The sequence below is a fragment of the Thermobia domestica genome, chromosome 13 (genome assembly GCF_964235325.1).
Source record: "Thermobia domestica chromosome 13, izTheDome1.hap1.1, whole genome shotgun sequence".
Taxonomy (NCBI): Eukaryota; Metazoa; Arthropoda; class Insecta; order Zygentoma; family Lepismatidae; genus Thermobia; species Thermobia domestica.
This window is the reverse complement of record NC_137466.1, coordinates 175,450,126-175,466,615: the sequence shown is the minus strand read 5'-3', so window position 1 is coordinate 175,466,615 and position 16,490 is coordinate 175,450,126. Positions and strand designations below refer to the sequence as shown.

At 34.3% G+C, this 16,490-nt stretch overlaps 1 protein-coding gene across 2 annotated transcripts in view; it reads left to right on the top strand.

Moving 5' to 3' along the window:
- The window catches only part of Pgant5 (polypeptide N-acetylgalactosaminyltransferase 5), a 78,616-nt gene that overhangs the window by 24,407 nt on the left and 37,719 nt on the right, over positions 1 to 16,490 (top strand). For both annotated transcript variants that reach the window (XM_081736941.1, XM_081736940.1), the window contains exons 2-5: positions 42 to 888; positions 4,799 to 4,965; positions 9,686 to 9,893; positions 10,722 to 10,832. In XM_081736941.1, coding sequence (XP_081593067.1) covers positions 416 to 888; positions 4,799 to 4,965; positions 9,686 to 9,893; positions 10,722 to 10,832 — 959 coding nt within the window. In that variant the 5' untranslated portion in view covers positions 42 to 415. The remainder of the gene's footprint in view (positions 1 to 41; positions 889 to 4,798; positions 4,966 to 9,685; positions 9,894 to 10,721; positions 10,833 to 16,490) is intronic.

Sequence of the window (16,490 nt, the reverse complement as noted above, 5' to 3'; positions counted from 1 at the left end):
CCCTATAAATCTATTTATGTATATTTTTCTTTCTTTTGCAGACTACCATGAAGTGAATCGTGCTGAAACAAAATGAAGAAAGTGCATTTTCAGGGACCTTGTGTCTGTGTGGATAGTGTGCATAATGTTCTTATTTTATATTTATCGAAACATACATGACAGTATAATATATTTTTCTAGTACAAAATATTTTAGTTATTTCTTACAACAGACACAAAAGAACATGTTCCCTTAATTAAATATAATGACAATTGTCTCTCTCTCCCGTTTTCAATTTTAATTTTAAATATTATTATTATTTCCCTCCGTAAGCGTAGTTTGGAAGTTCCTTTATGACCTATCCCATTAGGATAACACATTTGAAACCCACTAATCATATATCTCCAACACGAGTACTTAATAATCAAAGGGTAACATGTTTCGGACAAAAGTTCGTATTCACACGTGTAAGATAATTTTATTGACTTCGCTAGTATGGTTCCTTGTAGATGTAGTGGTGCTTATGTATTACACAGACTGTATCGGAGGCTCAGGTTGGGGCTGCGGGGACAGTCAAAACTCGAAAGAAGTTGCCCCGAAGGCGGACAAGTTATCACAAGAAGAATCGAAAGGACGTGACATAAACTATGAACAACTCAAAGATCGGGGTAAACGAAGTAAAAGCTCAAATGTGAAATCATCATATCATCCCTCGGAACTTCATGAGTGGGAACCTGCTCCGGTTGTGAAAGAACATCCAGGATCTCCAGGCGAAATGGGGAAAGCTGTTCATATTCCAGCGGACCAAGAGGGGCTTATGAAGGAGAAGTTTAAACTGAATCAGTTCAATCTTCTGGCTAGTGATATGATTTCATTAAATAGATCGTTAACAGATGTCAGACTTCACGGGTAAGTAATATGCTGTTTTAATTATTATATGCTTATGATAATATTATGATTCTAATAGGGTTCCAGTATTTATGTGCTGCATAAATAAATAATGGTAATATTGCAGGTAACGCTCTAGATCATCTCAGAAGTGCCTCATTCTTCCGGATTCCACATAAACTATCCTATTGTAACTAGATTCGATTTCTGGTCGAAGCCCATATGGTTCATAACCAGGGCTTGAAAAATCCACTCGCCAATGGTGAGTACTTTTTTACATTTGGCGAGTGAAGTCTGGTCAATCAAAAAAAGAGAATAAATAACAGCTGTCACTCTTTTGTTGTTTGTAAGAGACATGCCAATAAACAAATAAAAAAAATGTATTGATATGTTCACTGTGTCGCGCAAAATGGTCGGGCTGGTAGATTTTTTGCTGGCAAGTACTTGCAAGATTTTTCAAGCCCTGTTCATAACTTAATGTTAAACTGTATGTGCACTTCTCATATAACCTCGTGTGTTATATATATATATATATATATATATATATATATATATATATATATATATATATATATATATATATATATATATATATATATATATATATATATATATGAGAAAGGAAAGAAGACACTTTTACTAAAGCTAAGATTGATTTCAAATTTGCAAGTTAAACTCTTAGGAAACTGTACATATTCATACCGAATAGATTGCACTCCTATAGCTTAGAGAGACATAGAAGGAATATATAAGTAAATTGTCAAAATAGAAGGAATAATATAGATTGTTAAAATATTATATTTTATATTGCTTAAAATGAAACTTTAGGGAAACTTATTTGAGCAGAATGATCAAAATTTTACGCCGGACTCTATCTTGATTTAAATTTCTGAGTTTTTGACATTCCGGACACTGAGCGTGCTAGACTCAAATTTGAGAAGGTGAAAAATCTAACTTTAACATCGGGATTACTTCCTATTAGTATTTAGATTGGTGTTGATAGCAATGCCTTTTCCCAACAACTAACCTTTATATATATATTGTTGAAAATATGTGCAAACTACAATTCTTAACAACTTAGTCTACAGAACAGTTTACAAAATTATTAAATCCCAAAGACCATTTGTTGATACGCTAGAGGAAATATATTCATAGATGTTGAATGGCATTAAATTATTACATATTTTACATTCTGATAAGACTTGCGCCAAAATTCGTATTTACATTGTGTCTGAAATAATAACTTCTTTGTAATAGTATTATTTCCACAAACAAACAAACAAACAAAAAAAAAAACTTTAATTGATGAGTCAACTACATTGAATAGCAAAACTATCTTAAATGTGGCCATTCGAATATTTTTAGAAGCTTACCTTCGAAACGTATGTGTTTAATTTAGAAGAAGAGGAGTTATCCAATACTTCAGCATGGATTTACACAAGAGTTTCTGAATGAAAATCTAATTACCTTGCGTCTGATGGGACAACTGTAATGGTTGTCAGGGGTCGGGAGTTGCGACATGCCTAAAAATCATGTTTCCCAATTTACTTTTTTGGCATTGTGCTAATTATGGACTACAAGTTGAGCAACGGTGTTCTTAAAAAGGTTTCCGGTATGAGTTGCTTTCACATATTTTTAAATAAACTATTTTGCTTGTATCATCAATCCCCAAAAACCAAACGGAATTGAGGAAGCAGCAATTTCATTGGAAACACACTTGCGTAAAATTAGAAGTCTTCTCAGTGCGATGACTGGCATCAAGTATGCGTACAAGTAAATGTGATAATTATCCTGTACTCTATTAACATTTCGATTGGGCATCAAATAACCCAACAAGAGATGAGAGAAGGGAGCAAGTGCTCAGGTCTGAAAAAATGTTTTAAAAATGCAGAGTTTATTAAAAACCTTAACGCAATATCATATGCTTTGAACAAAGTTGGGCAATTTCAAAACGTGGCACATAGTTCATTGAACCTGACAAAATCATAAAAATTATAATCAGAATATTTGACTATATGGCTGCTGATCCAGGGTCCAAGTTAACAAACGTACTTGACACAGTTGATAGAAAACATTAGCAAGGAGTACGAATTTCTAAGGGTCAGATCAAAGACTGTAAAAGACTACTGTTACAGCCATTCACACTGTGCATTTCTTCAGAAGTTTAGCAGATAATTTAAGAAACATCATTACAATCTGCAGTTGTTCACGTGAACTAGAAGTAAAACAATCTACGTGAAAACATACAATGAACTGATAGAAAGTATCAAAATTCTCTACACTGAGAACTGGCCTATGGGTGAAGATGATAATGTGGACATTGTATGGGGACAATCAAATTTGTAGGTTATGAGAATTTCTTTGAGATTGGATTAAGTGACCATCATTCGTAGTTTCCTTTTATATAAATTTAAAAAATCCCCGACGATCTGAAACCTCTTGAAACAATAGGCCCTAGCTACAATTCTCATTCCACTAAAAGTGTGCAAGCGATATGTGGAAACGGTAGCAGCACTAGTATTCATCAATTGCATTGCTCAACCTCTTACACAATTCAATCCACATTATGTGAAATTTTGGCTGTCCAGAGGTCACAAATCAGCTGATGACTCCGCAAACCGGAAGAGAAGAGCAAAGAAGAAAATATTTACCAGCAATTATGGCAAGTGTTATAGGACCTTGGGAGTACCATCATCGTCATGGAGTGCAGTTGTGGTAAATGTGTGTAGTAATAATCTTAAAACTTGAAGCATTTATTGTGAATAAATAATTAATGTTGTGTTCAATGTAAATATTCTATATTTGATATTTTCTAAATATTGTAATTTTTTTTTCTTAATTGTAAGGCAGTGAATTATTTTACTCAGTTTCTTTCTGACAAAACTCGTCAGGGGAAGAATATTTTGAAAATTCTGGGGGAGAGAGGTATTTGACAATAATGAGGTGGTAATAATACTATACGAAAACTTATTTTTCGGAACTTTTGTATGGGACGTTTTCCGTGCTTCTGAGGAGGGGTAATACCCTTTTTCCTTAAAAACTGGGTAATCATACACAAAAAAACATAATACTTAACAAATAAACTAAACCATCGTGAAAACTTCTGTTTCGAGCACTGAATCCAGCACTACCAACGTATGCGAGTTAAGTTTAAAAAATCAACTTTCTCCTAATAAGTATAGTTGTATTAGGCGAATCTTGAATAGGCAAAACTTGAAGCCTCGGTTTAATATCTTGCTTTATGTAGTTTTTTTTTTTAATTGTTCTATAATTTCATAGAAAAAATACATGTTTTTTTGTTTTCATATTATTCATTTTTCTAGTTGATCGGGGAAAAATATATTACGTAGTAATCTTATTATCGTTGTCATGTTTTGTTGATCTTGGTTGTCCTTCAACATGGGAAAGTTTGTATACTAATCACATATTAGGGGAAAATTAAAAAAAAAAAAAAATGTTCCTGAAAACCGAAGAAAGTCAGGGAATTCTTTCCCGTAATTTTTATTGCCATCCTGATAGCACACGCGAATTGGAATTTAACTAGACACACTTCACATTAGGCATAAGCGCTTTTGCCACTGGGTTGCCATAATCTCATGTAATCTTGCTGAATTTTGTCCAAAGCTTTTTTCTAAGTTCTTTTTTTTTTTATATTTTTCTGTTGCATTTTAGATTATTTTTTTTTAATACTTACCACCAAACGTCAAAGTCAGTTTAATTTAATTGCGACGAAGATTTCGTGTTGAAACACTAGTTTCAAATAACGTAAAACCGAAATCATCGTACTTTACAAATATCAGTTTATTTTAACTTTAAGAAGTTGGAAATCATGTCTCTTTGTTTCAGTGCTCGTAGTATGTTGTTATCGCAAATAATAAGATAATTAATGCATATATGATAATTTAGTCGTACATGTATTGATATTTTACAGGTGTAAAAACAAACATTATCCAGCCCTTCTGCCTACTACGTCAATTGTGATCGTGTTTCATAATGAAGCATGGTCAACGTTGTTACGTACGATTTGGAGTGTTATCAATAGATCTCCTCGGACATTGTTGAAGGAAATTATTCTTGTCGATGATGCAAGTGAAAGAGGTAAGTAACACGAGTAAATGGTAGCTTGACTGCTCACTGAATCCTAGAGTTAGAGAAATTAGCAGAAAAAGAAACATTATAAATAGTTCAAAATAAATAACGCTGTCAGCAATAAAATATCTCCCTTTTAATGAAAGTATTTCCAAATTTACTCCTATACAGGATGACGCAAAGTCAATTACGATATAATTATACGTAGTGCTTAACGATATGTTTGTGTGATAGTTTGTGACATTGTCGTGGACCTTGTCAACACTGCAGTAATTCCTTTGGCGCCAGTTGAGGCTCAGGTTTGTTGTGTGATGCCTGACTTTTGGAATTTAACTTGAATTTGGTGTATGCGTCAATTTACTTTTGCGCCATCTTGTATTAAAAAGTAATTTTTTCAGTTTTATTATGAATAGAAGGGGAAAGAATTAAGCAAATGTGTTAGACAATACCCAATAAATTTACCAATGTTTATAAACAAACGCAAGATGCTATTTAGATACATTTTTCACTTTAACGGCTGTGTCGATGAATCATTTTGAAATGAGGGTATCATTTTCTCTTCTGTTGTTCGAAAATGGAACAACAATTCAATATTTTCTGATATAGTCTAAAATGCTATAGTATATCACCATAGAAATCCTTTAGTTTACACAAGTTGGCAACTCATAAACAGAGAGAGCCCACTTATGATAGTACAAGAGAGGTGAAACTTACTGATATCAATCCCTTTGCTACGGATGCATCTCGTCTTTACATGATAAAAGGAGTTGACAGATTTTCTTCTTTAGTAACTATAATTGTTTGCGGATCGTCTACAAAATATTGTAAAGCATTGCATAGAATTTATAGCATGGCAATAGAGAATCATTCAAAATACGCGAATTTATTTCATGTTTTACATTTTAACGGCGCTTACAGAGCTCATCCGTAAAACTTCCTTTGGTTCTGTTGAACAATTCTAAGTAAGTCTTCTCGAATATCAGTCCAGAACTCCGTCGTGGCTACATGGTTAGCGTACGCGCCTTAGGTGTTGGAGATCCGAATTCTATTCTCGGCGGGAGCGCATGTGGTTCTGATCCATGTTAAGCTGGCGGTCCATGTATCACCTAAGCTCAGTGCAGAAAGGGACTCGAAACCCTGAAATCAGATCAAATAAAAATGATAAGTCCAGCAATTCCAGAATAAGCATGTGCACCATCTCATGTTTAAAATTATATTGCTTTGTATACTAGGTAATGCATACGATAATCGAAGAGTATACCAAGTTATTTTAAGTATTTTGAAGACAGAGCTGTTCCAACTAGAAACTTGGCAGCTGAAACTATAGATTGGATGTATTTTATGGGCAACTTTTTGCTATAATAGCAGATCAAAAATTATATTATTCACAGTTAAGAAAGTTTGGTAAAATCCAGATAATCCATTTCATACGAATCTACTTGCTTTCGCCTCCCTATGGGGCTCCCTGATTCTTGTGTTTCATTTCAATATAAGGATGCGAACAAGAAAGGGCACATATAGATTGAGTGAGAAACTGGTGTACTTACTCCTTTCATTAAAAAGGACGACGTTAGGCATCCAGCCTTAGAACATACAAATCCAAATTGAACTATGAGCGGCATTCATAAGAAGGATGACACGCATGCGAGAGCGTCTTCTGCAAGCGATAAGCAACATTATTGCTCTCAGGCTGTGATAAATGGGTGAGGGGTATCGGATCAGGAGCGGATGCGACTCAAGTAGTAGTTCCGAAGATAAAGGAGAGAATAAATAGCTAAAAGTAAAATTTCTGACAAGTCGAAAGTGCAGACTGGATGAGAAAAGAGAAGACTTGTAGTTGGAGCGTGTATGTGTCTAGAGGGGGGAGGGGGGGACAAGTAGAAAGGAGACGGAGCGAATTAACGAAGAAGAAATTTAGTTCCAGAGAAATACGGTATAAAAAGTGTATTGTAGAAGTTTGCTGCAGAAGTGACAAGGTTATATGAGTAAAACGTAGAAGTAGCATGGTGATAAGCGCTTATATTGTTATCATATGCCCCTTAAGTGGGAAGCGTAGGCGAAGTGTAAGGGTAATGTTCTTGCTCTGAGTGACTAAGTACAGAAGAGGTGAAAATGGTGAAAAGAAAAAGAACGAGTACATTTGGAGCCAAAACCGAAGAATCAGGCTGATGCATGAAGGATTTGAACGTGAAAGCATTACTTGAGAGGTTAAGATTTTGCACTGGTTTTGTGGTAGCACTAGTAAGGTTATTAAAGAAGCCAGATCATTGTATGCGTATAATAGTGGCGATAAGATTTCTCAGTGTGCTTTCTCTTTTTCTCTCTCTACAGGTATATTAGTGTTGAACTGTGAGTTTATTCTTAGTGATTGTGTAGCACCACAAGATCGAGTACTGCAATTTGAGAACAGGATTTGAAGGAGAATATATTGTTTAAATTGAATGAAGAACTTAGAATGAAATTTAAAGAAATAATTTTGAGGAATCTCTGTACAGAAACAATATATGTACAAGATTGGTGACAAAACCATGAATAAACTATCAGACCTTCTGGAAAGGAAGTGCTTGGAGGTACTTGAGGATAAGAAATGCTGGTGACGGGCTCGAGAAGTACAAAATGCAATTTGAGCAAAGAAAGAAATAATACTAAGTCAGAACGAAATATGAACGCATGTAAAGACAGGAAAAGAGAAGCAAAAGCAATGGAATAAATAAGTTTGTATGTAGGTTTGGAAATGGGGAGCACGGTAGTTCAGTGGCAGAATGCTTACCTCTGGTGCGTGGGATCCCAGGTTCGATCCCCGACCAAGTAAAGTTTGTGGTGGACGTGCGTGAGTTTTCTCGGAGTACTCCCGTTTTCATCCACATTCTCATTCCACATATGATTTCATCATCACTTACTTGCCATAATCATCCGTTTCCCTTAGCCTAAAGAGCTTAATCATGGACGTTAAACTTCAAGATTTCAAGGATAGATTTACAGACTAAGGAAGAATAAATGATGATTCATTTTACAAGACATTGAAACATGGCAACGAGTGAAACATCAAAGAGAAGAAGGAAAAGTTTTGCGAAAGAGAGAACCAATATAAAATAGAAGAGAAGTTAAATGAAAGAGTGAGAAAGGAAATCTCCAAATTGGAAGCTAAGAGAATTTCAGGAAAATTAAAAACGGGTAAGCTACTGGACCAAATGAGATCCCAGTGAAAGCATGGAATGGTTCTCCGGAAAATATTGTGTTGAAATAATATGAGACTTAGAGAAAACTTATATACAGAACTTTCTGGAGAGTGGAGAAGTCAATTTACAAAGGAGACCAAGGATTCTTAGAATTATAGAGGGAAGACTCAGAGATGAGGCCACGGTACGAAAAGAAAGAACACTTTGTCTCTCAGGTTAAAAATAAGACCGGATCCTATGTCGTTGGATAAAGGCAATCAATGGAATTCGTAAATAAACAAAGAAATCGTTGGTGTTTTTAGACCTGGAAAAGACTTACGATGGAATTTTAAGGCAAGAATCAAGAGAAATATTAGCGTAAAATGACATTAGAAAGGACGTTGGAACAGTATCAAACAGTATCACAAAGTCAGATGAATTTGAAGTAAAAATGGGTTTGCATCAGGACGTGGCTCTGGATTTTCTACATATATTCTCCTCTCCAAGGTTAAGATGTGACTAAATTACTTTCTTACGCCCAAAAATGGAATTTTACGTAATTTTATAAGAATTGTTAGCTATTTTCAGAAAAAAAAAAAAAAAAAGTTGAATGCTCCAAGTGCATTGCCGGAACGAACTTAAAAAGAATTGTCTTTCTTATTAACTTCTACAGGCTTTATACCAATTGTTCTATGTATTTTATTATTATACTCATTAAATAATTTTTGTAACATATCCATCCATTTATAATTTCCTTGAGTATTAAATGATTTCCACACGTTTTGTTTAAAAGTTCTGTTAAAACGTTCTACGACATGTTGTTTTACGAAGAGACATGCTCAAAGTGAAGAGCTCAAAATTGAAAAAAATTGCAAAATATCATCTAACTTACGGTTACCAAGATGTGGCTCCGTAAATCTCCGTAAATCCGAACTTTTTTTTGCCAATATCTAGGGAGCGGTGGCCAGTTGGACAGTGGCTACCGATTACTATTTGGTATCAAAATGTTTGCTATCCTCTTAGGTATTGATAAATACCATATATCATCTCTGTGACTTACGGTTCCCGAGATACGGCTCCTTAAATTTCCCGAAATCTGAACTTTTGTGACTAATATCTGGCGAACGGTAAGAGTGACCCGAAAATTTCCATAATTTCTTTCAGATAGTTTTTGATCGAATGGAGTGCTCAAAATTGAAAAATTCGCAAATAAGACACACAGACAGACATAGAGAATTCAGTAACGAACTTTTTGAAGACCCCCTGAAATGATGCTTTTAATGGAGTTTTTCCAAAGTCAAAATGTATCTAAATTGTTTTTACTGCAGCCAAAACAAGTTTCCACTGAGTGCTTTACAATATAAATGTAGTTAGAGCAGTTTTGAAGAAAAATGAAGGCAGTTTCGTTTTTATTATTATTTTATAAAGATGTAGATAAATTAATACCCTGATGTTGAGACTTAACTAAATCACTTTCTCTCACCCAAACGTAGGTTTTCACCAAATTATTTCGTAAAATGTTCTCTTTATGAGGACCATGCCAAAGTATTATGTGATGTGTTATTTTTCAGATTATTTGGGTAAGCAGTTGGAAGAGTATGTGTCTAAACTTCCCGTGCCAGTACATGTGTTTCGAACAGAAAAACGTTCTGGATTAATTCGAGCTAGATTACTTGGAGCCAAACATGTTAAAGGACAAGTAATAACATTCTTGGATGCTCACTGTGAATGTACAGAAGGATGGTTGGAACCACTTTTGGCAAGAATTGTTGATAATAGGTCAGTAGAATTAGTATTTGTATTTGTTCAAGTAAATTGTAGAAAATATAGCTAATGTCAGTGTACATTACTTATGTACACTCATGTCCAAAATGATTGTCGCAAATCTATAATTGCCTACTTGTAAGAATATAATTTGATAATGATTTTGCAGGGTATTTTTAATACTGATATTATGTGTATAATCGCGAAATGTATATTTGTGGTGAATTTCACAGGAAAAGAATTATAAATACGGATATTAGAATGAGTAAAACAAAATGTTGCTAAATGGACAAAAAAGTTTTATTTTCGTTTTGTTGTTCTTATTTATTGCTCTTCTGACATGAAATTTGCCACATACATGTCTTTGCCGATTATACACATATTAACATTATAAGAAATACCGGGCGAATTCGTTATCAAAGTATATTCCTACAACTATATATTTATAGACATGCGACAATTTTGGATATGAGTGTACATAACGATCGAAATTTATTATTAGAACATTAGTTTCGAACTAACATTGATACAATGTTTTTTTGCTATCTACTTCGTTCATCGATAAATACTTCATTGTGGTGAAACGCGTAGGAAATAGTGCAGTGTGGAACTATAGTAAATTGTTATTCTTGAACAGCGAGTTCGAAAGACAAATCCAGAGGTAAAGATTAAATACCTTTGTCATGAACTACATCTGGTTGAATAAGGAATTAAATAAATTAGATTTAAGCTATATTAGTACATTGTAGTATAGATCGTGTTTCTTTCTTAGAAAACTATGCATATTTGCTTTGACAGGTATTTTAAGATTGTTACTTAAATAATTAAATGTTTATTCAACAGGAAAACAGTTGTGTGTCCAATAATTGATGTAATTTCGGATGAAACTTTCGAATATATCACAGCTTCAGATATGACTTGGGGAGGCTTCAATTGGAAACTGAATTTCAGGTGGTGAGTATAATGTTAAATAAGTTAAAGAAAAATGTATTAAATTGCATGTTATGTCTTAAGTGCCTCGCAGAGTTTGTGTGAACATGTGTATTGCATTGATGTGTTTTATATTTACATCACTTTTGCCTTGATGCTATAAATTGACTTGTATAAAGGGACACAAGTTCAAACTGGTTATGCTTGAAAGTAAACTCACTCATGGCATCTATTGCTCAAAATTATCTTTTTGTTGGAGACTTACATATTTACATATATAAAGGAAAGGTATAAATATGTTGTCTAATACAAAATTTCTTGATGAATATGATATGTTCTTAATAGTCCAGTCAAGATAAGGATTGACCTCAAGCAAATTGCAATACAAATAAAACATGCGCCGAAATGATGCTTAACACATTCTAAGCAAACCTGAAAGAGTTCTCAAGAGTATTCAGTCGGGAAGGTCGTTAAATCCAATATGGCCGTTGTTGGTGGTAATTTACGGCAGACATAATAAAAAACGGAGTAATTATGTGACTTTATAACAAAATTACAGCCTCAACATCCCTGATAAAAGTTGTTCAGCATTATGTGTCCTTTCAAATGAGGCATTGAACATTCCTCTAATGTACAGGGTGTCTTAAAAGTCCCCTGATAGAGGGTAACTCTATTATTATCAGAGTTAAAACAAAATGTAAGAGGGGAACCGTCTCCAAATATGATGTTTTCAATTTAAAGTGAAGGATATTTTTTTAATCGGACGAGCCGTTTGTGCTGTACACTCTTTGTGTGCTCAATGTTAAATGAAAATGCAACATTGCCATTTACCGAGAGGTGGATAAATTTGGTGAGATTATGATGAATGGAGGCATGTTTGAAATTGGGGCTGGCCATTGGCATGTTAGCATAAAAGACAGTAACTTCGTTCTCTTATATTGTGGGTCCCAGTAAATGTCAACGTTGTATTTTCATTTAACATTGGGCGTATAAAGAGTGTGTAACAAAAAAAAAAAATCCTACACTTTAGATTGAAAACATCATAGTTGGAGACTGTTTCCCCTCTTACATTTTGTTGTAACTCTGTTAATAACAGTGTTACCCTATGTTAGGGGACTTTTGACACACCCTGTACTTTATTCATTATCTGCACATACTAGGCCCTTTATGCTTCTTGTAAGTGTAAATGTAACTCTCTGTGGTTATTGTTTTTAAATGGCTGATTGGTTGAATACTGAACTGTAACTGATGATTTTAATTTTATTTATCTCAGAAGGAATGTCAAGGAATTCAGAAAGCGAGTGAATTATGTGCAGCTGCACTGACAGCCAATGTCCTGAAAAAAGTACATCAAGAATACCGAAAGAAATATGTGAATTTGTCAAATCAAGAAGGATACGCAATCAAGAATACCGTTCGATAAAGAGACATCTGCAAGTATTCTGCGTTCAAATTCGCCAGCACTTCATTTTGCTCTTAACTGTTTGTTTTGTGTAAGCCTGATAGATATGACAGTAAGTGGAAGGATCACCGTCTAATACCACTAAAAGTTAATAATTTTCAATAAACAATATTGAAATTATGTGAAGAACGCAATGGTGATTGGGCCATGACTGTAAAAAGTTGTATTGAATATGCCAGAGATTTGTTTGCGAAAGACGCACTGTACCACACTACTTGCAGTGTAAGTTTTGGAACAGGAAAGGGGATTCCAGGAAAGATGAGGGAGAAGATGTCATCAGGTGAATACGAAACGAAGAAAAAAGGCAAGCCCATGCAGACTGAAAGAGAGGATACGTTCTTGCGAATAGTTGAGTATTTGGGGGATGAACAATGATAGCAGGGAAGGAATCACTATAACTGAAATAAATGGTAAAGTGGAGTTGTTACTTTCAAAGAGACATCTGCTAGAATCCTTCAAGACTTTTACGCTGAAAACATCAGAAAAATTACTGTGGAGGAGCAGTTGAGATTAGTGCAAACTGCAGCCAAGTTAATAAAAGTGTGCAATAAAGTCCATGATGCAATAAAGTGTGCATAAACATCAAAATAGTACTACCCTTCCAATGACGGGTACAATCTTGAAAGTGCTATGTAATTTTTCCTGTGGTGTTAAGAGTATTTCTAAAATAGATCGCTACAGTTGCACACACTGAAACGAAAATCGCTTCCTTGGGTCAGTGTATAATCCAGTTAGCTCGACCAAAACTGATGCAAGCTCCAGTACAGGTTGGTTTGGGTTTGCAGATGCACCACGTTTTTGGTTCCCGCTTTCTATTGGACACCCTGTACCGTAACAGGTATTCAATTTAATATTCTGAGATGCAGTATCTTTTCTGATGTTCTTCTCATAATAGTATTGAAGGATTCTGGGAGGTACCCCTTTGAAAGTAACAACTGTACTTTACTACTTATTTCAGTTTTAGTGATTTCTTCCCTGCTATCATTGTTCATCTTGCAAATACTCAACTATTCGCAAGAACGTATCCTCTCTTTCAGTCTGCATGGGCTTGCCTTTTTTCTTCGTTTCGTATTCACCTGATGACATCTGCTTCGTCATCTTTCTTGGAATCCCCTTTCCTGTTCCAAAATTTACACTGCAAGTAGTGTGGTACAGTGCGTCTTTCGCAAACAAATCTCTGGCATATTCAATACAACTTTTTACAGTCATGGCCCAATCACCATTGCGTTCTTCACATAATTTCAATATTGTTTATTGAAAATTATTAACTTTTAGTGGTATTAGACGGTGATCCTTCCACTTACTGTCATATCTATCAGGCTTACACAAAACAAACAGTTAAGAGCAAAATGAAATGCTAACGAATTTGAACGCAGAATACTTGGAGATGTCTCTTTATCAGACGGTATTCTTGATTGCGTATCCTTCTTGATTTGACTGAAATTCACATTTCTTTCGGTATTCTTGATGTACTTTTTTCCAGGACATTCACTGTCACTGCAGCTGCACATAATTCACTCGCTTTCTGAATTCCTTGGCATTCCTTCTGAGATAAATAAAATTAAAATCATCAGTTACAGTTCAGTATTCAACCATTCAGCCATTTGAAAACAATAACCACAGACAGAGTTACATTTACACTTACAAGAAGCATAAAGGGTCTAGTATGTGTAGATAATGTTGTCTCAAAAGTCTCCTAACATAGGGTAACACTGTTATCAGAGTTACAACAAAATTTAAGAGGGGAAAACAGTCTCCAACTATGTTTTCAATCTAAAGTGTAGGATTTTATTATTATTATTATTATTATTATTATTATTATTATTATTATTATTATTATTATTATTATTATTATTATTATTATTATTATTATTATTATTATTATTATTATTATTATTAATCGGAGGAGCTGTTTGGGCTATACACTCTTTATACGCCCAATGTTAAATGAAAATGCAACGTTGACTACTGGGACCCACAATATAAGTGAACGAAGTTACTGTCTTTTATGCTAAAGTGTCGATGGCCAGCTTCTATTTCAAACATGCCTCCATTCATCATACTCTTACCAAATTTATCTACCTCTCGGTAAATGGCAACGTTGCACTTTCATTTAACATTGGGCACATAAAGAGTGTACAGCACAAACGGCTCGTCCGATTAAAAAAATTCCTTCACTTTAAATTGAAAACAACATATTTGGAGACGGTTTCCCCTCTTACATTTTGTTTTAACTCGGATAATAATAGTTACCTTCTATCAGGGGACTTTTAAGACACCCTGTATATTAGAGGAATGTTCAATGCCTCATTTGAAAGGATACATAATGGTGAACAACTTTTATGAGGGATGTTGCGCCTGTAATTTTGTTACTCCGTTTTTTATTATGTCTGCCGTAAATGACCACCAACGGCGGCCATATTGAATTTAACGACTTTCCAGACTGAATATTCTTGAGGCCTTTTTCAGGTTTGCTTAGAATGTGTTCAGCATCATTTTGGCACATGTTTCATTTCTATTGCAATTTGTTCAAGGTAAAGTATCTTTTTTACGTACGTTGACTGGACTATAAGTATGTGGGATAATAATTCTGCAGTTAATTTTTATCGATTAAATACTGAATTAATATGATTTTAACACACATTTTTGGAGTGAGGTATATTGTCATTTTTTCACTTTCGTACAATACCTGAATGTATGGAGTATTGTTCGAAGAAAAAAAAAAGTCCCCTTCCATCTAAAATCAGATTTTTCTCTTCCATGCATACTAGTATTATAGGAGAATGAATGAATGAACATATTAATATTCATAAGCATGATTAGCGCAAAATAGCCCTACCGTTAGCATGTGAAAATTGAAAGTTATTTCTATGATTCTATTGAAACACACTGATAACGCAGAAATAGCCTCAAGCTGCTAGTTGACGGTGAGCGTAGAGGGGAAAGAAGTAAGGAAAAAATAAATTTAACTGACAGTCACACCTTTTATCGTTGTTCATCTGCGATATGCAGATATGTATCTTTCCTTATTTTGGAGAGTCTGGTCCCTGGAATGAAAATTTTCAAACCAGCGTCACACTTTGTTGTGTGAAGTTAAGTCCCAGCATTTACGATGTTACAGTGTGTGTTTCTGCAACATTATATCTGTGTGTCAAACCATGCAGCAAAATTATATGCACATCATTCTGTCCCAAAATGTTGCACATATCATCTGTATTTTGCGGCTACTACCTGCTGACGTGATTTGCTGATAGTATTCTCGAATTCGTCACTCCAACATACTCGAAATCACGGAGGATTGAATATGGACCTACTATTTCCTTCATTTATTAGCGAACAACCTTTCATTTTGAATGATAAATTAGTTGTGCTAAATTCTCAGTAGATACCAAGGTACAAGGATTCTCACCTGGTTCTGAAAAGATTATAATGAAATACTGTGTGAAAAATTCAAATAAGAGATAACTAAATTGCTAATACGTAATTACAAAAATAAATAAAATGAAACAATTTCCCCGACGAAAATCTAACACCAGTGTTAACACAAATTTCCAATAAAATGTATCGACAATCTCTTGATTTTGGCGGATATATTGTCAAGCCGTCTTGCTGATTCTAATTATTTTCAAAACTTTGCAAAGGAAAATCCATTTATTATTGAGAATAGATTCTTTGGCTACAAAAATTGATGTGCTCTTTAGCACGATGGAACTATTGGATATTGCCGTCAGGTAACATAAGATTTACACTACATTGAGTGACAAATGGAGTTATTTGTATTTTGCGTCGTTCATTCCCATAATAAATCCAAATGCAGCCTATTCTTTTATATATCAGATTCGAACCCATACCTATTGAGATTTCGATAATAGGAACAGTCTCAAAACAATTAATATCAATGATTATTATTTTCATTTTGTGAATTTCACTCAAATTACCGATAAATTACCCATGCTTGGCATAGAGAAGCATCAGACCAAGTGTATATCAAACCTTCTTATTGTGTTAAAACTTCCAGTAATTTCCACTGAGCTGTGTGATATATTTTAATTAAATATTAGAAATATTGTCTCTCCGTTACATTTTTCTCAAATCTGTATAGAAACTTAAAAATCTTGTTTTTAAATATTTCGTGCAAATCAGATGTATATGGGTTACGAAAATGTCAAGAAGTTAATAATAAAGGGCCAAGAAAGTCAAATATAACCTTATATATTAAT